A 24936-nucleotide genomic window follows, 5' to 3' on the forward strand; every position below is an offset into this window, starting at 1 on the left:
AGAGTTAGGTTAGAGCTAGAGCTAGGCTAGTTAAGGCTAGAGCTAGAGTTAAGGAGTTAGAGCTAGAGTTAGAGTTAGTTAGAGTTAGAGCTAGAGAGTTAGTTAGAGCTAGAGTTAGAGTTAAGGTTTTAGAGTTAGAGTTAAGGTTAGTTAGAGCTAGAGCTAGAGTTAAGGTTAGTTAGAGCTAGAGTTAGAGTTAGGTTAGTAGAGCTAGAGCTAGAGTTAGAGTTAGCTAGAGTTAGGTTAGAATTAGAGCTAGAGTTACAGTTACAGTTAGAGCTAGAGCTAAGGTTAGAATTAGAGTTAGAGCTAGAGTTAAGGTTAGAGTTAGAGCTAGAGCTAAGGTTAGAATTAGAGTTAGAGCTAGAGTTAAGGTTAGAGTTAGAGCTATAATTAAGGTTAGAGCTAGAGCTAGAGTTAAGGCTAGAGCTAGAGTTAGAGCTAGAGTTAGAGTTAAGGTTAGAGCTAGAGTTAGTTAGAGCTAGAGTTAGAGTTAAGGTTTGAGTTAGAGTTAAGGTTAGAGCTAGAGCTAGAGTTAGAGTTAAGGTTAGAGCTAGAGTTGGAGTTAAGGTTAGAGCTAGAGCTAGAGTTAAGGTTAGAGTTAGTTGTTCAGGATTGTGTGCTGTGGCAGTAGTGAAGCAGTAATTTGATATATACATCTACAGTAACACTGGAATTCTGTCTGTGACACACACCTTATATTCCAATATATTTCATTTGTGTAGCTACCTGTTTTCCAACAATACAATACGTCATATGTTCACATGACACCCCAGCCACACGACCAAATAAAACATGGCATCCCCATCTGGGACATACTAAACTCTCCTTCTCTCGCCCCTCTCGTTCCTCCTCTCGTTCCTCCCCTCGTTCCTCCCCTCCCCGTACCCATTCCTCCTGTATCCCTCTCTCTCTCCCCTTTCTACATCCTCCTCTCTTTCTCCACTCCTCTACTCTGCCTCTCCCTCCCTCTCTCCCTCCTTTCTGTCTTCCTCTACTCGCCCTCTCTCTCTGGTCTGTTCCCTCTCTCTTGGTCTGGGTGGGCATCAGAGCAGGATGCAGGGCAGGGTGTGTGTGTGGAGTGTGTCCGTCCTCCTGTCGATGACACTGGGATGGACCCAGGCTCAAAGCCAGACCACTAACTTTACAAGGTGAGTAAAAAAAAAAGGTGTGTGCGTTCCCTTGAGGGTGCATTTGTGTGTTTAAAGAATGTGTGTGTGTTAGTGTCAACGTGTCTTTGGTCAGTGTGTACCCAGTGTGCATGTGTGTGTTTGTGTCAACGTTTCATGTGTGTGCATATTAACACGGGTAGATTTGAACACAGTAACCAGTTGGCTTGCCTGTTTGTCTGTAAACATTTGCATTTTTCATTTGTTCCTGTCTCTCTGCACTGTTTCCATCTGTTCCTGTCTCTCTGCACAGTTTTAATCTGTTCCTGTCTCTCTGCACAGTTTTAATCTGTTCCTGTCTCTCTGCACTGTTTTAATCTGTTCCTGTCTCTCTGCACTGTTTTAATCTGTTCCTGTCTCTCTGCACAGTTTTATTCTGTCCCTGTCTCTCTGCACAGTTTTAATCTGTTCCTGTCTCTCTGCACAGTTTTAATCTGTTCCTGTCTCTCTGCACAGTTTTAATCTGTTCCTGTCTCTCTGCCCTGTTTTAATCTGTCCCTGTCTCTCTGCACAGTTTTAATCTGTTCCTGTCTCTCTGCCCTGTTTTAATCTGTTCCTGTCTCTCTGCACTGTTTCCATCTTTTCCTGTCTCTCTGCACAGTTGTTTTCCCCTAAAACTCGATTCTTTCCCTTAGTGTAGTTAGAAATAGCATGTTGGCGGTTCGGCAGGACCCACAGGAGGAGGTGAGGTTCATATAGAGACTGGCTAGTCTCTGCTGTGTGTCTGTGGCCCCCCTGCTTCCTAGTGCACCACTTTTCATCCGATCCCTTTCAGCCTCAATGGTCCAGACGGAACTATGGGATTTTGGATCTTTATCATCAGAACTTTGACTCTCCGCCGAATTTGTGACGGCCGCTTCTCGCTACCCACTTCACTAAAACCACCACACGAGATACAGAGCAGTGGAACGTTAGCGCAGGTTTGACAAACAGATGCTTGTGGACTGTTTTATTTAGCTTGGCACGGCAGAAGGGAGTGACCTGACCACTTGAGATATTTAGGACATTGGACCACTCAGTGTGGCTTTGAACACAAAGCAGCCCTGTCAGAGCCTGCCTCTGGAAGTGGAACCTGGTTGGAGGAGGGACGCGGGTCAGGGAGGGAAACACAACATTTCTGAACTATAAACTGAAGCTCTGGGGGTTGGGATAAAATAAAAAGAAGTGTTGACTGGGATATGATTTTGTGTAAACAGCACAGTATGTTGGAACACACTGATGTCTTTTACAACAGATCAGATGCATTCAAGTTGTTTGAATTAAATATTAATGTAGAATAAGCCTGAGGGCTTGCTGTAAAATATACCTCTGTGTGTGTGTGTGTGTGTGTGTGTGTGTGTGTGTGTGTGTGTGTGTGTGTGTGTGTGTGTGTGTGTGTGTGTGTGTGTGTGTGTGTGTGTGCTAAGGTGCAGAGAGTCCAGTCCAGTTCAAGTGTTCACCAGTCTGATGGCTTGTAGATAGAAACGGTCTCTGAGCCTGTTGGCATCCGACCTTCGACCCGACGGTAAGGAAGAGGACAGCTCATGGCAGGAAGTGCTGTTGCGCCCTCTTGACAACAGTGGGTGGTGTTGTCGGTCCATGGACTCAGAGGAACTGAACCCCCCTCCCTATATGCTGACTTGTCGTTGTCTGTTATCAGGCCTAACAAACCGTGGTGTCCTCAGCAAACTAGATGATAGGGTTGGTGTCATGCAAAAAGCCACACAGTCGTGGGTAAACAAGGACTACAGCAGAGGGCTGAGGAAACATCCCTGGGGGGGGCTCCTGTGTTTGTGTTGAGAGTCAGTGTGGAGGAGGTGTTGTTGCCAATCCTCACAGCCTGCGGTCTACCCGTCTGGAAGTCCAGGAAGTCCAGTTGCAGAGCGTGGTGTCCAGACGCAGGGCTCTGAGCGTGGTGTCCAGACGCAGGGCTCTGAGCGTGGTGTCCAGACGCAGGGCTCTGAGCGTGGTGTCCAAACGCAGGGCTCTGAGCTTGGTGTCCAGACGCAGGGCTCTGAGCTTGGTGTCCAGACCCAGGGCTCTGAGCTTGGTGTCCAGACCCAGGGCTCTGAGCTTGGTGTCCATACGCAGGGCTCTGAGCTTGGTGTCCATACGCAGGGCTCTGAGCTTAGTGTCCAGACGCAGGGCTCTGAGCTTGGTGTCCAGACCCAGGGCTCTGAGCTTGGTGTCCAGACCCAAGGCTCTGAGCTTGGTGTCCAGACCCAGGGCTCTGAGCTTGGTGTCCAGACCCAGGGCTCTGAGCTTGGTGTCCAGACGCAGGGCTCTGAGCTTGGTGTCCAGACCCAAGGCTCTGAGCTTGGTGTCCAGACCCAGGGCTCTGAGCTTGGTGTCCAGGCTCAGGGCTCTGAGCTTGGTGTCCAGACGCAGGGCTCTGAGCTTGGTGTCCAGACCCAGGGCTCTGAGCTTGGTGTCCAGACCCAGGGCTCTGAGCTTGGTGTCCAGACCCAGGGCTCTGAGCTTGGTGTCCAGACGCAGGGCTCTGAGCTTGGTGACGAGCTTGGAGGGAACAATAGTGTTGATTGCTGAACTGTAGTCAATGAACAGCATTCTCACATAGGTGTTCCTCTTGTCCAGATGTGTAGCAGCCGTGTGAATAGCGATGGAAATGGCATCTTCGGTGGATCTGTAGACTAATTGTAGTGGGTCCAGTGTGTCTGGCCTTGATGTGGGTCTTGTCCAGCCTCTCGAAGCGCTTCATGATGAACACGACGGAGGTCATCTTGTTTTTCATGGGCACTGGGATGACGGCGATCTCCTTGAAGCAGGTGGGGACTACAACCTGGGACAGGTTGACGCTGTCCGCCAGCTGGTCAACACACACTCTCGTGTTAAAACGGTGCCACATCTCTCTCTCTCTCACTCACTCACTCACTCACTCACACACACACACACACACACACACACACACACACACACACACACACACACACACACACACACACACACACACACACACACACACACACACACACACACACACACACACACACACACACACACGTCACAACTGCTTGTACCAGACTCTTATTATACTGCTCAGTTTATACACTGTCCCCCATCCTCCTTCCCCAGTACACGTTTAAATATTACACGATAAATTGTCACTTCCTGTATTATACTGATGCTAAAATGTTTCTTCTATTCCACTGAGCCATTTACTTTATGTTGGTATTCTGATATTTTATTATTTATTATTGTTGTTATATTGTTGAGAAGGAACCTGCAAGTTAGCATTTTGCTGGATGATGTATACCATACATACAAATAACAAAACTCAAAACTTGCGTATACGTGTGTGTTTATTTTTTAACCTTTATTTAACCAGGCAAGTCAGTTAAGAACAAATTCTTATTTTCAATGACGGCCTAGGAACAGTGGGTTAACTGCCTGTTCAGGGGCAGAACGACAGATTTGTACCTTGTCAGCTCGGGGATTCGGTTACTAGTCCAACGCTCTAACCACTAGGCTACCCTGCCGCCCCTCCCCTCTAACCACTAGGCTACCTGCCACCCCTCCCCTCTAACCACTAGGCTACCCTGCCGCCCTATGCTTGACTATGCTCCAACATACATATTATCAGTCTTTACTGCTCAGGTTTGGGCCTACCATTATAAAAACACTCCCCTATGTGGGTTCACAGGCCCTTCCCAGCGTCTGAGAACAGAGTGGGTCTGTGTTGCCGGGGGTTTCAGTGTGTTTAGAGAGGGGTTCTGGCCCCAGAATGTTGATGCTGAAAGGAGTTACCTTAGTAGTAGTATTAGTAGTATTAGTAGTGACTTCTGAAATCGTTTTCTCTAAAATGGTAAAAACATGCCATATGGATCGGTTCATTTTTACTCACAGAAAAGAGAAATAATATAATGGATCTCAAATTCAATTCAAGTCAAATATATAATAAACAAAAGTTAAATAATCAATTTTAAAAAATGTACTCTAAACATTACACTCACAAAAGTTCCAAAAGAATAAAGACGTTTCAAATGTTAAATTATGTGCAAATAGTTAAAGTACAAAAAGGGAAAATAAATAAACATAAATATGGGTTGTTTTTACAATGGTGTGTGTTCTTCACTGGTTGCCCTCTTCTTGTGGCTACAGGTCACACATCTTGCTGCTGTGATGGCACACTGTGGAATTTCACCCAGTAGATATGGGAGTTTATCAAAAATGTGTTTGTTTTCGAATTCTTTGTGGATCTGTGTAATCTGAGGGAAATATGTCTCTAATATGGTCATACGTTGGACAGGAGGTTAGGAAGTGCAGCTCAGTTTCCACCTCATTTTGTGGGTAGTGAGCACATAGACCTGTCTTCTCTTGAGAGCCAGGTCTGCCTACGGCGGCCTTTCTCAATAGCAAGGCTATGCTCACTGAGTCTGTACATTGTCAAAACTTTCCTTAAGTTTGGGTCAGTCAATTGTGTTGCTGTCCTGAGGCTCTGTGGGGTGTGTTTGTGTTTGTGAACAGAGCCCCAGGACCAGCTTGCTTAGGGGACTCTTCTCCAGTTTCATCTCTCTGTAGGTGATGGCTTTGTTATGGATGGTTTGGGAATCACTTCCTTTTAGGTGGTTGTAGAATTTAACGTCTCTCTCTGTCTCCTCCCACGATCTCTCCTGCTCTCTCTCTCTCTCCTTCTCTCTCTCTCTCTCTCCTGCTCCCCCCCTCTCTCTCTCTCCCTCTCTCTCTTTCTCTCTCCCTCCCTCCCTCCCTCCCTCCTGCTCCCTCTCTCTCCCTCCCTCCCTCCCTCCCTCCCTCCCTCCCTCCCCCCTCCCTCCCTCCCTCTTGCTCCCTCTCTCTCTCTCCCTCCCTCCCTCCCTCCCTCCTGCTCCCCTCTCTCTCTCCCTCCCTCCCTCCCTCCCTCCCTCCCTCCCTCCCTCTTGCTCCTCTCTCTCTCTCCCCCCTCTCTATCTCTCTCTCTCTCTCTCTCTCTCTCTCCCTCCCTCCCTCCCTCCCTCCCTCCCTCCCTCCCTCCTGCTCCCTCTCTCTCTCCCCCTCCCTCCCTCCCTCCCTCCCTCCTGCTCCCTCTCTCTCTCCCTCTCCCTCCCTCCCTCCCTCTCTCCCTCTTGCTCCCTCTCTCTCAGGCCTATCTTCCACTGTGGAGGTCACTTGGTGACTGAATCAGGCTTCGTGGGCAGTGAAGGTTTCCCCAGCCACTACAAACCCAACAGCAAATGCACCTGGTACATCACTGTAAGTACCCAACAGAATATATACCACAACACCTGGTACATCACTGTAGGCACCCAACAGAATATATACCACAACACCTGGTACATCACTGTAGGCACCCAACAGAGTATAACACCACAACACCTGGTACATCACTGTAGGCACCCAACAGAATATATACCACAACACCTGGTACATCACTGTAGGCACCCAACAGAATATATACCACAACACCTGGTACATCACTGTAGGCACCCAACAGAATATATACCACAACACCTGGTACATCACTGTAGGTACCCAACAGAATATATACCACAGCACCTGGTACATCACTGTAGGTACCCAACAGAGTATATACCACAACACCTGGTACATCACTGTAGGTACCCAACAGAATATATACCACAACACCTGGTACATCACTGTAAGTACCCAACAGAATATATACTACAACACCTGGTACATCACTGTAGGCACCCAACAGAATATATACCACAACACCTGGTACATCACTGTAGGCACCCAACAGAATATATACCACAACACCTGGTACATCACTGTAGGTACCCAACAGAATATATACCACAGCACCTGGTACATCACTGTAGGTACCCAACAGAATATATACCACAACACCTGGTACATTACTGTAGGTATCCAACAGAGTATAACACCACAACACCTGGTACATCACTGTAAGTACCCAACAGAATATATACCACAGCACCTGGTACATTACTGTAGGTACCCAACAGAGTATATACTACAACACCTGGTACATTACTGTAGGTACCCAACAGAATATATACCACAACACCTGGTACATCACTGTAGGTACCCAACAGAGTATATACTACAACACCTGGTACATCACTGTAGGTACCCAACAGAGTATAACACCACAACACCTGGTACATCACTGTAGGTACCCAACAGAATATATACCACAACACCTGGTACATCACTGTAAGTACCCAACAGAATATATACCACAACACCTGGTACATCACTGTAGGCACCCAACAGAATATAACACCACAACACCTGGTACATCACTGTAAGTACCCAACAGAATATATACCACAACACCTGGTACATCACTGTAGGCACCCAACAGAATACAGTGCCTTGCGAAAGTATTCGGCCCCCTTGAACTTTGCGACCTTTTGCCACATTTCAGGCTTCAAACATAAAGATATAAAACTGTATTTTTTTGTGAAGAATCAACAACAAGTGGGACACAATCATGAAGTGGAACGACATTTATTGGATATTTCAAACTTTTTTAACAAATCAAAAACTGAAAAATTGGGCGTGCAAAATTATTCAGCCCCCTTAAGTTAATACTTTGTAGCGCCACCTTTTGCTGCGATTACAGCTGTAAGTCGCTTGGGGTATGTCTCTATCAGTTTTGCACATCGAGAGACTGAAATTTTTTCCCATTCCTCCTTGCAAAACAGCTCGAGCTCAGTGAGGTTGGATGGAGAGCATTTGTGAACAGCAGTTTTCAGTTCTTTCCACAGATTCTCGGTTGGATTCAGGTCTGGACTTTGACTTGGCCATTCTAACACCTGGATATGTTTATTTTTGAACCATTCCATTGTAGATTTTGATTTATGTTTTGGATCATTGTCTTGTTGGAAGACAAATCACAGTGTAAAGGGATAAAGAATATGTACATAAAGATATATGAATGAGTGATGGTACAGAGCGGCATAGGCAAGATGCAGTAGATGGTATAGAGTACAGTATATACATATGAGATGAGTAATGTAGGGTATGTAAACATTATATTAAGTAGCATTGTTTAAAGTGGCTAGTGATATATTTTTCATCAATTTCCATCTATTCCCATTATTAAAGTGGCTGGAGTTGAGTCTGTGTGTTGGCAGCAGCCACTCAATGTTAGTGGTGGCTGTTTAACAGTCTGATGGCCTTGAGATAGAAGCTGTTTTTCAGTCTCTCGGTCCCAGCTTTGATGCACCTGTACTGACCTCGTCTTCTGGATGATAGCGGGGTGAACAGGCAGTGGCTCGGGTGGTTGTTGTCCTTGATGATCTTTTTGGCCTACCTGTGACATCGGGTGGTGTAGGTGTCCTGGAGGGCAGGTAGTTTGCCCCTGGTGATGCGTTGTGCAGACCTCACTACCCTCTGGAGAGCCTTACGGTTGTGGGCGGAGCAGTTGCCGTATCAGGCAGTGATACAGCCCGACAGGATGCAGCCCGACAGGATGCAGCCCGACATCTTGCCTATGCCGCCTGTCCAACGCTCTTCCGTGTATTTACATGTACATATTCGTATTCATTCCTTTAGACTTGTGTATATAAGGTAGTTGTTGTGAAATTGGTCGTAACTAGAAGCACAAGCACTTCGCTACACTCGCATTAACATCTATACGTGACCAATAACATCTGCTAACCATCTGTATGTGACCAATAACATCTGCTAACCATCTGTATGTGACCAATAACATCTGCTAACCATCTGTATGTGACCAATAACATCTGCTAACCATGTGACCAATAACATCTGCTAAACATGTGTATGTGACCAATAACATCTGCTAACCATTTGTATGTGACCAATAACATCTGCTAACCATCTGTTTGTGACCAATAACATCTGCTAACCATCTGTATATGACCAATAACATCTGCTAACCATGTGTATGTGACCAATAACATCTGCTAACCATCTGTATGTGACCAATAACATCTGCTAACCATGTGTATGTGACCAATAACATCTGCTAACCATTTGTATGTGACCAATAACATCTGCTAACCATCTGTATGTGACCAATAACATCTGCTAACCATCTGTATGTGACCAATAACATCTGCTAACCATCTGTATGTGACCAATAACATCTGCTAACCATCTGTATGTGACCAATAACATCTGCTAACCATCTGTATGTGACCAATAACATCTGCTAACCATCTGTATGTGACCAATAACATCTGCTAAACATGTGTATGTGACCAATAACATCTGCTAACCATCTGTATGTGACCGATAACATCTGCTAACCATCTGTATGTGACCGATAACATCTGCTAACCATCTGTATGTGACCAATAACAGCTGCTAGCCATCTGTATGTGACCAATAACATCTGCTAACCATCTGTATGTGATCATTAACATATGCTAACCATGTGTATGTGACCAATAACATCTGCTAACCATCTGTATGTGACCAATAACATCTGCTAACCATCTGTATGTGACCAATAACATCTGCTAACCATCTGTATGTGACCAATAACATCTGCTAAACATGTGTATGTGACCAATAACATCTGCTAACCATCTGTATGTGACCGATAACATCTGCTAACCATCTGTATGTGACCGATAACATCTGCTAACCATCTGTATGTGACCAATAACAGCTGCTAGCCATCTGTATGTGACCAATAACATCTGCTAACCATCTGTATGTGACCAATAACAGCTGCTAGCCATCTGTATGTGACCAATAACATCTGCTAACCATCTGTATGTGATCAATAACATATGCTAACCATGTGTATGTGACCAATAACATCTGCTAACCATCTGTATGTGACCAATAACATCTGCTAACCATGTGTATGTGACCAATAACATCTGCTAACCCTGTGTATGTGACCAATAACATCTGCTAACCATCTGTATGTGGGGGGTGGGGGTGGGAGGGGCACTTGAACATTTATAGTGTCATTCCAAAAAGTGATCAAATTCAACATCTACTCACAGACTCCAACCTTGACTTCCTCTGCCTCTCAGAGACACGGCTCCATAAAAACTCTCTATCTGCTGCTTTGATTGTGATTGGCTACAATGTTTTCAGGAGAGACGGGATTGGAGGAAGAGGAGGGAGGGGGTGTGATGATTTACATTAAAGAACATATCCGATGCAAACACATTGAGTGGTCATGTGATAATGAACTAGAATGTATTGGCCTGAACGTTACACTGTCTCCCCAAATTTATTTTTACCCTTATTGGAATGTACAGACCACCTTCCACCAAAAGTGTGTTTTTTGATCAGTTTAATAACATGCTTAGGGAAGGTGATTTTGGGAAAGAGTTCATCTTAATGGGAGATTTCAACATGAATTATGAAGACAAGTCTTGTAGGAAAACATTCAATCGGATCACTAATACCTTTGACCTTACACAGCTAGTTAAAGGGCCAACCAGGGTGACTTGTTGCTCTAAAACACTGATTGATTTGATGTTCAGTAATAAACCAGAGAGAGTGACTAAATCATTCAATATGGTTACTGGGCTATCTGATCATAATCTGACACTTATAGCCAGAAAGCTGTCTAAGAGCAGGTTTAACTTCTCTACTGAACAGGTTTAACCTCTCTACTGAACAGGTTCAACCTCTAGACTGAACAGGTTTAACCTCTCTACTGAACAGGTTTAACCTCTACTGAACAGGTTTAACTTCTCTACTGAACAGGTTTAACTTCTCTACCGAACAGGTTTAACTTCTCTACTGAACAGGTTTAACTTCTCTACTGAACAGGTTTAACCTCTCTACTGAACAGGTTTAACTTCTCTACCGAACAGGTTTAACTTCTCTACTGAACAGGTTTAACTTCTCTACTGAACAGGTTTAACTTTCTCTACCTGAACAGGTTTAACCGAACAGGTTTCTCTACTGAACAGGTTTAACCTCTCTACTGAACAGGTTTAACTTCTCTACTGAACAGGTTTAACCTCTCTACTGAACAGGTTTAACTTCTCTACTGAACAGGTTTAACTTCTCTACTGAACAGGTTTAACCTCTCTACTGAACAGGTTTAACTTCTCTACTGAACAGGTTTAACCTCTAGACTGAACAGGTTTAACCTCTAGACTGAACAGGTTTAACTTCTCTACTGAACAGGTTTAACTTCTCTACCGAACAGGTTTAACTTCTCTACTGAACAGGTTTAACCTCTCTACTGAACAGGTTTAACTTCTCTACTGAACAGGTTTAACCTCTCTACTGAACAGGTTTAACTTCTCTACTGAACAGGTTTAACTTCTCTACTGAACAGGTTTAACCTCTCTACTGAACAGGTTTAACTTCTCTACTGAACAGGTTTAACCTCTAGACTGAACAGGTTTAACTTCTCTACTGAACAGGTTTAACTTCTCTACTGAACCGGTTTAACCTCTCTACTGAACCGGTTTAACTTCTCTACTGAACAGGTTTAACTTCTCTACTGAACAGGTTTAACTTCTCTACTGAACAGGTTTAACCTCTCTACTGAACCGGTTTAACTTCTCTACTGAACAGGGTTAACCTCTAGACTGAACAGGTTTAACCTCTAGACAGAAGAGGTTTAACTTCTCTACTGAACAGGTTTAACCTCTCTACTGAACAGGTTTAACTTCTCTACTGAACAGGTTTAACTTCTCTACTGAACCGGTTTAACCTCTCTACTGAACCGGTTTAACTTCTCTAACAGGTTTAACCTCTCTACTGAACAGGTTTAACTTCTCTACTGAATAGGTTTAACCTCTAGACTGAACAGGTTTAACCTCTCTACTGAACAGGTTTAACTTCTCTACTGAACAGGTTTAACCTCTAGACTGAACAGGTTTAACTTCTCTACTGAACAGGTTTAACTTCTCTACTGAACCGGTTTAACCTCTCTACTGAACCGGTTTAACTTCTCTAACAGGTTTAACCTCTCTACTGAACAGGTTTAACTTCTCTACTGAACAGGTTTAACCTCTAGACTGAACAGGTTTAACCTCTCTACTGAACAGGTTTAACTTCTCTACTGAACAGGTTTAACCTCTAGACTGAACAGGTTTAACTTCTCTACTGAACAGGTTTAACTTCTCTACTGAACCGGTTTAACCTCTCTACTGAACCGGTTTAACTTCTCTAACAGGTTTAACCTCTCTACTGAACAGGTTTAACTTCTCTACTGAACAGGTTTAACTTCTCTACTGAACAGGTTTAACCTCTCTACTGAACCGGTTTAACTTCTCTACTGAACAGGTTTAACCTCTAGACTGAACAGGTTTAACCTCTAGACAGAAGAGGTTTAACTTCTCTACTGAACAGGTTTAACCTCTCTACTGAACAGGTTTAACTTCTCTACTGAACAGGTTTAACCTCTAGACTGAACAGGTTTAACTTCTCTACTGAACAGGTTTAACTTCTCTACTGAACAGGTTTAACCTCTCTACTGAACAGGTTTAACTTCTCTACTGAACAGGTTTAACTTCTCTACTGAACCGGTTTAACTTCTCTACTGAACCGGTTTAACCTCTCTACTGAACCGGTTTAACTTCTCTAACAGGTTTAACCTCTCTACTGAACAGGTTTAACTTCTCTACTGAACAGGTTTAACCTCTAGACTGAACAGGTTTAACCTCTCTACTGAACAGGTTTAACCTCTACTGAACAGGTTTAACCTCTCTACTGAACAGGTTTAACTTATCTACTGAACAGGTTTAACTTCTCTACTGAACAGGTTTAACCTCTCTACCGAACAGGTTTAACTTCTCTACTGAACAGGTTTAACTTCTCTACCGAACAGGTTTAACCTCTCTACTGAACAGGTTTAACCTCTCTACTGAACAGGTTTAACTTCTCTACTGAACAGGTTTAACTTCTCTACCGAACAGGTTTAACTTCTCTACTGAACCGGTTTAACCTCTCTACTGAACCGGTTTAACTTCTCTACTGTTAGAAAGCCGGATCAACTAAGAATACCTAAGAGTGAATTAAATTATTTTGAAAACGCAATTAAGGGAATTAACTGGAATGATCTCTTGTCCTATACAGACGTGGAAGCTGATAGTCAGGTTTTTCTATCCACAATCCAGACTACAATAAACAGCATTCCTAAAGAAAATCCGATCCAAACCTGGCCTAAAGAGCACTCTTCCTAAATGGAGAAATCTGGAAACTGATGAAAGAACGGGATTATGCTCTAAAAACAGCCTTAAAGTCCAAATTAGAGCATGACAGATATAGGTTTACCATGTTGAGAAATAAGGTGATGAAAGAAATCAGACAGGCCTAGGCAAACGTTTTTATTAACGTAACTGGTGAAGCAAAGAGAAATTCTAACTTGACCTGGGAGAATGTAAAAAAGTTAACAGGGAAAGACCATAGTAACACTGCAAAAAGACGAGAAATCATGGTGAATAACAATCTAACAGAGGATGCAGTTGAAATAGCAACAGCCTTCAATTCCTACTTTATTGACTCTGTCAGGGTACTGACACTGGTTTCTTGGGCTCAGTGCTAGTAAATGATGCTCAACCTGTCTTCATCATAAGGGAGGTTTCTGAGTCAAAGGTGAACAAGGTGATTAGCTCACTAAAGAACTTTCAAGCCAAAGATGTGTTTGGGCTGGACTCATTGGAAAGAGTCACTAATTGGCCCCATTACTAAGGTCACCAACACATCTATTGGAGTCACTCATTGGCCCCATTACTAAGGTCACCAACACATCTATTGGAGTCACTCATTGGCACCATTACTAAAGTCACCAACACATCTATTGGAGTCACTCATTGGCCCCATTACTAAGGTCACCAACACATCTATTGGAGTCAATCATTGGCCCCATTACTAAAGGTCACCAACACATCTATTGGAGTCACTCATTGGTCCCATTACTAAGGTCACCAACACATCTATTGGTCTCGGGGTGTTTCCAAGGGTATGTAAGTCAGCCATAGTAACGGCCATCTTTAAATCGTGTGACCCTGCTGACGTGAGTAACTACAGGCCCATTAGTATACTACCTGTGGTGTCAAAGGTTGTTGAAAAGTGTGTAGCAGAACAACTGATTGCCCACCTCAACAACAGCCCCTTCACATTACACTCCATGCAGTTTGGCTTCAGGGCGAAACACTCCACAGAAACGACCAAACTGCTTTCTTCTGGAAAATGTGGACAAAGGGGGCATTGTTGGGGCTGTGTTTCTGGACCTAAAGAAGGCTTTTGATACTGTTAACCATGAGATTCTCATCACAAAATTGTCCAAGTTCAACTTTTCCCCCGATGCCTTTAGATGGATGAAATCATACCTTGAAGGCAGAACTCAGTGTGTCAGAGTGAGCAATGAGCTGTCGCCCAATCTTAGCTATGATGTAGGCGTGCCCCAAGGGTCAATACTGGGGCCCCTCCTGTTCAGCCTGCACATTAATGTTCTGCCTTCTGTCTGTACTGGGTCTGAAGTTCAAATGTATGCAGATGATACAGTGATATATGTGCATGCAAAGAGCAAACAACAAGCTGCACAAGAACTCACTACTGTAATGGTCCAGGTTACATAGTGGCTCAGTGACTCATGTGTGCATCCCAATGTGAAAGAACAGTCTTTATGTTCTTCACAAAGAGGCAAACTGATGCTACTGAGCCAGACGTATATGTGTCAGGGGAGAAGCTCCAGTTGGTATCTGATTTTAAGTACCTTGGCATCATACTTGATTCCAACCTCTCTTTTAAAAAGAAGGTGAAAAAGGTAACTCAAATAACCAAATTCAACATAGCTAATTTCTGATTTATACTAAATTGTTTGACTACAGAGGTAGCAAAACTGTACTTCAAATCTATGATACTCCCCCACTTAACATACTGCTTGACTAGTTGGGCCCAAGCTTGCTGTACAACATTAAAACCTATTCAGTCTGTCTACAAACAGGCTCTCAAAGTGCTTGATAGGAAGCTCAATAGCCATCATCACTGTTACATCCTCAGAAAGCATGAGCTCCTGTGTTGGGAAAATCTTGTGCAATACACCGACGCATGTCTTGTATTCAAGATCCTAAATGGCCTGGCTCCTCCCCCTCCACTCAGTACTTCTGTTAAACAGAAAACCCAAACATATGACAGCAGATCCTCAAGGTCTGCCATGAGAGGTGACTGTATAGTTCCCTTAAGGAAAATCACCTTTAGTAAATCCACTTTCTCTGTGAGAGCTTCCCATGTCTGGAATACACTGCCATCAGACACACATAACTGCACCACCTATCACACATTCACAAAAAACATGAAGACATGGCTAAAGGTCAATCAGATTTGTGAACATAATCCCTAGTTGTGAATTTTCGCATTCCATGTTGTCTGTTGTCTGCAGCTTGTGAGGTGTGGAAACACTTTGTTGCTTTTATGGATTTTGTCTTGTTGCTTTTTGTTTTATGTTGCTCTGTCTGTATGCTACGTCTTGTTTGTCCTATGTTGCTCTGTCTGTATGCTATGTCTTGCTTGTCCTATGTTGCTCTGTCTGTATGCTACGTCTTGTTTGTCCTATGTTGCTCTGTCTGTATGCTATGTCTTGCTTGTCCTATGTTGCTCTGTCTGTATGCTACGTCTTGTTTGTCCTATGTTGCTCTGTCTGTATGCTACGTCTTGTTTGTCCTATGTTGCTCTGTCTGTATGCTACGTCTTGTTTGTCCTATGTTGCTTGTCCTATGTTGCTCTGTCTGTATGCTACGTCTTGCTTGTCCTATGTTGCTCTGTCTGTATGCTACGTCTTGTTTGTCCTATGTTGCTCTGTCTGTATGCTACGTCTTGTTTGTCCTATGTTGCTTGTCCTATGTTGCTCTGTCTGTATGCTACGTCTTGCTTGTCCTATGTTGCTCTGTCTGTATGCTACGTCTTGTTTGTCCTATGTTGCTCTGTCTGTATGCTACGTCTTGTTTGTCCTATGTTGCTCTGTCTGTATGCTACGTCTTGTTTGTCCTATGTTGCTCTGTTTGTATGCTACGTCTTGTTTGTCCTATGTTGCTCTGTCTGTATGCTACGTCTTGTTTGTCCTATGTTGCTCTGTCTGTATGCTACGTCTTGTTTGTCCTATGTTGCTCTGTCTGTATGCTATGTCTTGTTTGTCCTATGTTGCTCTGTCTGTATGCTACGTCTTGTTTGTCCTATGTTGCTCTGTCTGTATGCTACGTCTTGTTTGTCCTATGTTGCTCTGTCTGTATGCTACGTCTTGTTTGTCCTATGTTGCTCTGTCTGTATGCTATGTCTTGTTTGTCCTATGTTGCTCTGTCTGTATGCTACGTCTTGTTTGTCCTATGTTGCTTGTCCTATGTTGCTCTGTCTGTATGCTACGTCTTGCTTGTCCTATGTTGCTCTGTCTGTATGCTACGTCTTGTTTGTCCTATGTTGCTCTGTCTGTATGCTATGTCTTGTTTGTCCTATGTTGCTCTGTCTGTATGCTATGTCTTGTTTGTCCTATGTTGCTCTGTCTGTATGCTACGTCTTGCTTGTCCTATGTTGCTCTGTCTGTATGCTACGTCTTGTTTGTCCTATGTTGCTCTGTCTGTATGCTATGTCTTGTTTGTCCTATGTTGCTCTGTCTGTATGCTACGTCTTGTTTGTCCTATGTTGCTCTGTGTGTATGCTACGTCTTGTTTGTCCTATGTTGCTCTGTCTGTATGCTACGTCTTGCTTGTCCTATGTTGCTCTGTCTGTATGCTACGTCTTGTTTGTCCTATGTTGCTCTGTCTGTATGCTATGTCTTGTTTGTCCTATGTTGCTCTGTCTGTATGCTATGTCTTGTTTGTCCTATGTTGCTCTGTCTGTATGCTACGTCTTGTTTGTCCTATGTTGCTCTGTCTGTATGCTACGTCTTGCTTGTCCTATGTTGTTCTGCTTGTGCTCACTGCTCATTGATTGTCTATATTGTAATAGTTTTTAATAACCTGCCCAGGGACTGAGGTTGTAAATTAGCCGACTGGCTAAAACCGACACTTTTACTGAAACGTTGTTAATGTGCACTGTCTCTGTAAAAATAAAATAAACTCAAACCCCAGTTAAATGGTATAACATAACCCCTGACTTTTAGCCCCCTCACGTCTACATCCCATAATACCCAGGTCCCCGAGGGCCACGTTGTCATGCTTTCCTTCCGCATGTTTGACCTGGAGGCCGACCCCACCTGTCGCTATGACTACCTGGACGTGTACAACGGCCACTCCCACACCATGCAGAAGCTGGGCAGGTTCTGCGGGACGTTCCGGCCCGGGGCTCTCATCTCTACCTCCAACACCATGATGCTGGAGATGGTGTCTGACAGTAGTACAGGAGGACGGGGGTTCGCGGCTCACTACCAAGGAGGGAAACCGCACGTGGAGGGTGAGGGGTGATTATTGATACTATGGAGGGAAACCGCACGTGGAGGGTGAGGGGTGATTATTGATACTATGGAGGGAAACCGCACGTGGAGGGTGAGGGGTGATTATTTATACTATGGAGGGAAACCGCACGTGGAGGGTGAGGGGTGATTATTGATACTATGGACTCATAGACAGTGAGATGTGATTATTGATACTATGGACTCATAGACAGTGAGGGGTGATTATTGATACTATGGACTCATAGACAGTGAGATGTGATTATTGATACTATGGACTCATAGACAGTGAGGGGTGATTATTGATACTATGGACTCATAGACAGTGAGATGTGATTAGTGATACCGTACTTCAGCCTGTCTCTATTTAAAGTGTTCTCTCTCTCTGCCTCTGTCACTCTGTCTGTCTCTCCTCAGAGAATCAGTTCTGTGGTGGTAGACTAACGAAGGCTCAGGGTTCAGTCAAGACACCCAACTGGCCCAACTCAGATTACCCAGCAGGCATCAGCTGCTCCTGGCACATCTCCGTGGAGCCCAGCAATGTCAGGCCTCAACCAATCCCGACACAGCATCAGCAGCACACCTCCACCATTCACAATACAGCATCAGCAGCACACCTCCACCAATCACAACATCAGCAGCACACCTCCACCAATCACAACACAGCATCAACAGCACACCTCCACCAATCACAACACAGCATCAGCAGCACACCTCCACCAATCACAACACAGCATCAGCAGCACACCTCCACCAATCACAACACAGCATCAGCAGCACACCTCCACCAATCACAACACAGCATCAGCAGCACACCTCCACCAATCACAACACAGCATCAGCAGCACACCTCCACCAATCACAACACAGCATCAGCAGCACACCTCCACCAATCACAACACAGCATCAGCAGCACACCTCCACCAATCACAACACAGCATCAGCAGCACACCTCCACCAATCACAACACAGCATCAGCAGCACACCTCCACCAATCACAACACAGCATCAGCAGCACACCTCCACCAATCACAACACAGCATCTGCAGCACACCTCCACCAATCACAACACAGCATCAACAGCATATCTTTTCACTTTATTTGAGGTTCTGAAAAGTTGCACTTAACGGCCATCGTTAGAGACTGCTCTGGAAGCTTAAGTTATGGGAGTAGATATGTGTGTGTGTGTGTGTGTGTGTGTGTGCCTCCTGACTGCGGTCCTGTGACGTGTGCAAATGAAAGGCTTCATTGAAGGAGAAGGGCGTGTACATGTTTGCCGAGAGAGAGAGAGAGAGAGAGAGAGAGAGAGAGACAGAGAGAGAGAGAGAGAGAGAGAGACAGAGAGAGAGAGAGAGAGAGAGAGAGAGAGAGAGAGAGAGAGAGAGACAGAGAGAGACAGAGAGAGAGACAGAGAGAGAGAGAGAGAGAGAGACAGAGACAGACAGAGTAAATGCCCCTCTGTATTCTAAATGTCAGCGCCGACCAGCTCCCTTCACTCTACATTACAGTGCAAGAATGTAGAGTTCTGAGCTCATATCTGTCAAAAGATCATTCTGAGATAAATGGCTTTGAAGTTCCAACACTCATTGGTTTGAATGGTGTGACCAACATGGTTTGAATGGTGTGACCAACATGGTTTGAATGGTGTGACCAACATGGTTTGAATGGTGTGACCAACATGGTTTGAATGGTGTGACCAACATGGTTTGAATGGTGTGACCAACATGGTTTGAATGGTGTGACCAACATGGTTTGGGTTATGAATGTGTTTCTGTCATCTTATGAAAGTCTGTTCTGACATTGTGACTGGTTATGTTTCCTAGGTGATCGAGATCAAGTTTGTGAAGTTGGATATAGAGGCTGATACGTACTGTCGCTATGACTACGTGGCATTCTTTAATGGGGGTGAGAGGGACGACTCACGTCGCATCGGGAAGTACTGTGGTGACAGGGTACCAGGGTCAGAAAATGTTCTTACGATGTTACTGAAATGTTTATCAAATGTTGTCACATTTTCACTTAGATTTGTAAAACTTTTCACTACTATCAAAAGGATTTTTCAAAATCTACCACGGCTCTCTCTCGTCACTCTCATTCCCGTCGCTATTGACTCTTCCCTCTTCCCCTCCTCTTCCTCTCTTCTCTCTTTGACTTCCTCTTCCTCCTCTCTCTCTTTCCCCTCCTCTTCCTCTCTCTTTCCCCTCCTCTTCTTCCTCTTTCTTTCCCCTCCTCTCTCTTCCTCCTCTCTTTCCCCTCCTTTTCTTCCTCTCTCTTTCCCCTCTTCTACTCCTCCTCTTCCTCTCCTCTCTCTTTCCCCTCCTCTTCCTCCTCTATTTCCCCTCCTCTTATTCCTCTCTTTCCCCTCTTCGTTTCCTCCTCTTCCTCTCCTCTCTCTTTCCCCTGCTCTTCCTCTCCTCTCTCTTTCCTCTCCTCTTCCTCCTCTCTCATCCCCTCCTCTTCTTCCTCTCTCATTCCCCTCCTCTCTCTTTCCTCTCTTCTCTCTTTCCCCTTCTCTTCCTCTCCTCTTTGCCTTCCTCTTCCTCGCTTCTCTTTCCCCTCCTCTTCCTCCTCTCTTTCCCCTCCTCTTCTTCCTCTCTCTTTCCTCTCCTCTCTCTTTCCCCTCATATTTGCCTTCCTCTTCCTCCTCTCTCTCATACCCTCCTCTCTCTTTCCCCTCATATTTGCCTTCCTCTTCCTCCTCTCTCTCATACCCTCCTCTTCCTCCTCTCTCTTTCCACTCCTCTTCCTCCTCTCTTCCCCTCTTCCTCTTTCTCTCCTCCCCTCATGTTCCTCTCCTCTCTCTGCCCCTTCTCTTCCTCTCCTTTCTCTTTCCCCTCCTCTTCCTCGCCTCTCTCTTCCCCTCCTCTCTATTTCCCCTCTTCTTCCTCTCCTCTCTTTCCCCTCCTCTCTCTTCCTCCTCTCTTTCCCCTCCTCTTCTTCCTCTCTCTTTCCCCTCCTCTCTCTTCCTCCTATCTTTCCCCTCCTCTTCTTCCTCTCTCTTTCCCCTCTTCCTCTCCTCTCTCTTTCCCCTCCTCTTCCTCCTCTATTTCCCCTCCTCTTATTCCTCTCTTTCCCCTCTTCCTCTCCTCTCTCTTTCCCCTGCTCTTCCTCTCCTCTCTCTTTCTTCTCTTCTTCCTCTCTCTTTCCTCTCTTCTCTCTTTCCCCTCCTCTTCCTCTCCTCTTTCCCTTCCTCTTCCTCGCTTCTCTTTCCCCTCCTCTTCCTCCTTTCTTTCCCCTCCTCTTCTTCATCTCTCTTTCCTCTCCTCTCTCTTTCCCCTCATATTTGCCTTCCTCTTCCTCCTCTCTCTCATACCCTCCTCTTCTTCCTCTCTCTTTCCCCTCCTCTCTCTTCCTCTCCTATCGCTTTCCCTCCTCTTCCTCCTCTCTCTTTCCCCTCCTATTCCTCCTCTCTCTTTGCACTCCTCTTCCTCCTCTCTCTTCCTCTTTCTCTCCTCCCCTCATCTTCCTCTCCTCTCTCTGCCCCTTCTCTTCCTCTCCTTTCTCTTTCCCCTCCTCTTCCTCGCTTCTCTTCCCCTCCTCTCTCTTTCCCATCTTCTTCCTCTCCTTTCTTTCCACTCCTCTTCCTCTCCTCTCTCCCCTCCTCTTCCTCTCCTCTCTCTTGTCCCTCTCTCTTTCCCCTCCACTTCCCCCCATCTCTCTTCCTCTCCTCTCTCATCCTCTTCCTCTCCTCTCTCTCTTTCTCCTCTCCTCTCCTCCATTCCCTCCACCCCTCATACAGGACCCTAGTGACCAAAGGGAACGAGCTCCTGGTGCAGTTTGTGTCTGACCTCAGTGTGACCTCCAACGGCTTCATGGCCCACTACTCCAGCGTGCCCCGGGGGTCCCGGACGCCCTCCTCCGGGGAAGACAGTATCCATGGGTCTCGGGTCGCCGCAATACCCCAGAAACCTACCTCCAAGCCGACCAAACCAGCCCGGAACACTCCTAAACCCAAGCCAGCCATCAGGGCCAAGCCCACCCCAAAACCAGCCACCAGACCGGGGGTGAGGATACCAGTGAGGATACCAGTGAAGCCTCCACCACGTAAGCCTACAGCCAAGCCTGGAGTCAGACCCATACCTAAACCTGGTACCAAGGCTAAACCAACTCCTAAGCCTGGTACCAAGGCTAAACCAACCCCTAAACCTGGTACCAAGGCTAAACCAACCCCTAAACCTGGTACCAAGGCTAAACCAACCCCTAAACCTGGTACCAAGGCTAAACCAATCCTTAAACCTGGTACCAAGGTGAAATCCAAGCCCACACCAAAACCAGGGGCCAAAACAGTGAAACCAACTAAGAAACCTTTCTCTAAGCCTGGAGCCAAGCCCACACCTGAACCAGGGACTAAGCCTAAAACCACAGCTAAGCATGGACCGAAGACTGTGACTAAGAAACCTGCCGTGAGCAAGAAACGTGAGTTACAGTCTGATGAGGGAACAACCGTTTGATACTACACTGTGATTGTTACTGCTGCTTTTCAGACATTTTGTTTAGAAATAACAGTGTGTGTGTGTGTGTGTGTGTGTGTGTGTGTGCATGCGTGGTGGTGTGTGTGTATTTTCTAGCCCTACCGATGAATCAGCTGTGTACCGTGGCTTGTAAGAGGACAGGAACACTTCAATCCAACTTCTGCCCTAATGATTTCGGTGAGTCACACTCTCTACTCCTCTTCTTATCTCTTTGGGTCTTCCTGTCTCCCTGTCTCTCTCTCTCTCTCTCTCTCTCTCCCTGTCTCTCTCTCTCTCCCTGTTTCTCTCTCTCCCTGTCTCTCTCCCCCTCTCTCTCCCTGTCTCTCTCTCCCTCTCTCTCCCTCTCTCTCTCTCTCTCTCTCTCTCTCTCTCTCCCTGTCTCTCTCTCTCTCTTTCTGTGTGTCTCTCTCTCTCCCTGTCTTCCTGTCTGTCTCTCTCTCTCTCTCTCTGTCTCTCTCTCTCTCTCTCCCTCATTCGTTGGCATGGTTTTAAGTTGTTATATTGGTTGTCATAGCTACAGTATTTGTGCTAGTAGATTGGTAGGTGACCTGCATGGGCACAGTTTAATGGTAGACAGGAAGAAGACACAGCACTTAGAACAATTATTCTAAATCACTCATAACAAGGTCCTGTGGGGAAACCTCTCTCTCTCTCTCTCTCTCCCTCTCTCTCTCTCTCTCCCTGTCTCTCCCTCCCTGTCTCTCTCTCTCCCTCCCTGTCTCGCTCTCTCTCCCTCCCTGTCTCTCTCTCTCTCTCTCCCTCCCTCCCTGTCTCTCTCTCTCTCTCCCTGCCATTCTCAGATTTTAACAAACAAACACCAAATAATAGCCATTGGAAAATGTTTGTCACAAGCCTCGATATGACAATAATATCTTAATCCCTCACAGAGAAGGAAGTGGGATGAGTGAGTCAGAAACTACAAACCACAGAAATAGAATCCTGGTATCCTGTTTCAACCCCTCCCACTCGGTATCTTACTCCATCAACCCCCCCCTCTCCTATCCTCTCTCCCAACTCCCAGTGATCACAGGGAAGGTGACATCCTTGGTCCCAGGCCCTAGGGGCAGTGTGACTGTGGATGTGTCTCTCATCAAGTCCTATAAGAGTGGCCGCATGGCCATCACCAAATCAGGGCCAGCCATGTCTGTCAAACTCACCTCCAACTGCAGGAATTGCCCCAGCCTACGCAAAGGTATGTGCCGTCTCACATACACTGACTATACCAAACATTAGGAACACCTTCCTAACATTGAGTTGCACCCCCCCCATCATTTTTGCCCCCAGAACAGCCTCAGTTCATCAGGGCATGGACTCTACAAGGTGTCGAAAGCGTTCCACAGGGATGCTGGCTCATGTTGACTCCAATGCTTCCCACAGTTGTGTCAAGTTGGCTGGGTGTCCTTTGGGTGGTGGACCATTCTTGATACACACTCAAACTGTTGAGAGTGGAAAAACCCAGCAGCTTTGCAGTTCTTGACACAAACCAGTGCGCCTGGCACCTACTACCATACCCCGTTCAAAGGCACTTAAATATTTAGTCCCGTTCACCCTTTGAATGGCACACATCACAATCCTTCAAGGCTTTAACATCCTTCTTTAACCCGTCTCCTCTCCTTCATCTACACTGATTGAAGTGGATTTAACAAGTGACATCAATAAGGGATCATAGTTTTCACCTGGTTAGTCTGTCATGGAAAGAGCAGGTGTTCATAATGTTTTGTACACTCAGTGTTCATCTGGCACACACACGCACGCACGCACGCACGCACGCACGCACACACACACACACACACACACACACACACACACGCACAACTGAGTAGAACATTAGCCTCTTCCTGTAACTGTCTGGTTTGTATGGATGGACTAATTCAGGGTTTCTCAAACTCGGTCCCGGGGCCCCACCTGGGTGCACCTTCTGGTTTCTGTCCGCACGACACGGCTGATTCAAATAATCAGCTTGATGATCAGTTGTTTATTTGAATAAGCTGTGTAGTTCGGGGGGGGGGGGACCGAGGACCAAGTTTGTGAAACCACTAATTGACTGATTAGTAAATTGGATAATTCATTAATTTGTTAATTCATTCATCTATCCATCCATCCCATTAATTTATTAATTCCTTAATTCATTCATCTATCGATCAATTCATTAATTTATTAATTGATTCATTCATCCATCCATTCATTCATTAATTGATTCATTCATTCATTCAGGAGCGAACTACGTGCTGATGGGCAAGGTGGATGTGCAGGGGCGTGGCCTTCTCAACCCCTCCAGCTTCGCTCTCCTGTACAAGGCGGTCCACGCCAAAGCACTGGCCAATCTCGCCCGCCAATCATGCTGATCTTACAGCCCAGTCCACCAATCACAGAGTTGGAAAACTTGCCATTCCTCCTACTGTACCACTACCAACCTGCAACAACTGTTCAAATATGAAAACTAATTCTAAACGAGCGATGATTCAAAATGATTCAAAATGAGGACCAAAGACCAAAGATGGTTTCCGTAAGATTAGGGGCTCTTTTTATGTTGTCGTATTGCTATTTCGTATTTTTATACACTCAGATATACTTCTTTGTATTTGTATGTAAATTGTGATACTTCTGTGAATAAAGGATGTATATCGCAAAAGATTAGATTATTTTGTGTGTTACGTCAAGTTGAATTTTCTTAAACTAAAACATCGGTAAACGACCTCATCAGCAGCAGTACTTTCACCATCAGGTAGCCTAGTGGTTAGAGTGGAGGGGCGGCAGGTAGCCTAGTGGTTAGAGTGGAGGGGCGACAGGTAGCCTAGTGGTTAGAGAGGAGGGGCGACAGGTAGCCTAGTGGTTAGAGTGGAGGGGCGACAGGTAGCCTAGTGGTTAGAGGGGAGGGGTGGCAGGTAGCCTCATCAGCAGCAGTACTTTCACCATCAGGTAGCCTAGTGGTTAGAGTGGAGGGGCGGCAGGTAGCCTAGTGGTTAGAGTGGAGGGGCGGCAGGTAGCCTAGTGGTTAGAGTGGAGGGGCGGCAGGTAGCCTCATCAG

At 45.5% G+C, this 24936-nt stretch overlaps 1 protein-coding gene across 1 annotated transcript; it reads left to right on the forward strand.

The window, feature by feature from the left end:
* The first annotated feature begins 914 nt into the window (after nt 1-914).
* Nucleotides 915-24542, forward strand: LOC115121149 (procollagen C-endopeptidase enhancer 2-like). Its single transcript, XM_065021974.1, has 9 exons — nt 915-1151; nt 6248-6356; nt 17180-17438; nt 17854-17978; nt 19260-19396; nt 21176-21852; nt 22005-22085; nt 22930-23100; nt 24123-24542. The coding sequence occupies exons 1-9, from the start codon at nt 1057-1059 to the stop codon at nt 24251-24253; spliced, it is 1785 nt and encodes a 594-aa protein (XP_064878046.1). The 5' UTR covers nt 915-1056; the 3' UTR covers nt 24254-24542.
* The last annotated feature ends 394 nt before the right edge of the window (nt 24543-24936 follow it).

This window comes from Oncorhynchus nerka, linkage group LG8, assembly GCF_034236695.1.
Source record: "Oncorhynchus nerka isolate Pitt River linkage group LG8, Oner_Uvic_2.0, whole genome shotgun sequence".
In the NCBI taxonomy this organism is placed as follows: domain Eukaryota; kingdom Metazoa; phylum Chordata; class Actinopteri; order Salmoniformes; family Salmonidae; genus Oncorhynchus; species Oncorhynchus nerka.

Bases quoted from the DNA above. Each gene is read 5' to 3' on its own strand.
- LOC115121149 (XM_065021974.1), top strand. From the start codon at position 1,057: ATGCAGGGCAGGGTGTGTGTGTGGAGTGTGTCCGTCCTCCTGTCGATG. The intron at 17,439-17,853 runs GTGAGGGGTGAT...GTCTCTCCTCAG, and splicing joins AGGGAAACCGCACGTGGAGG to AGAATCAGTTCTGTGGTGGT. The intron at 21,853-22,004 runs GTGAGTTACAGT...TGTATTTTCTAG, and splicing joins ACCTGCCGTGAGCAAGAAAC to CCCTACCGATGAATCAGCTG.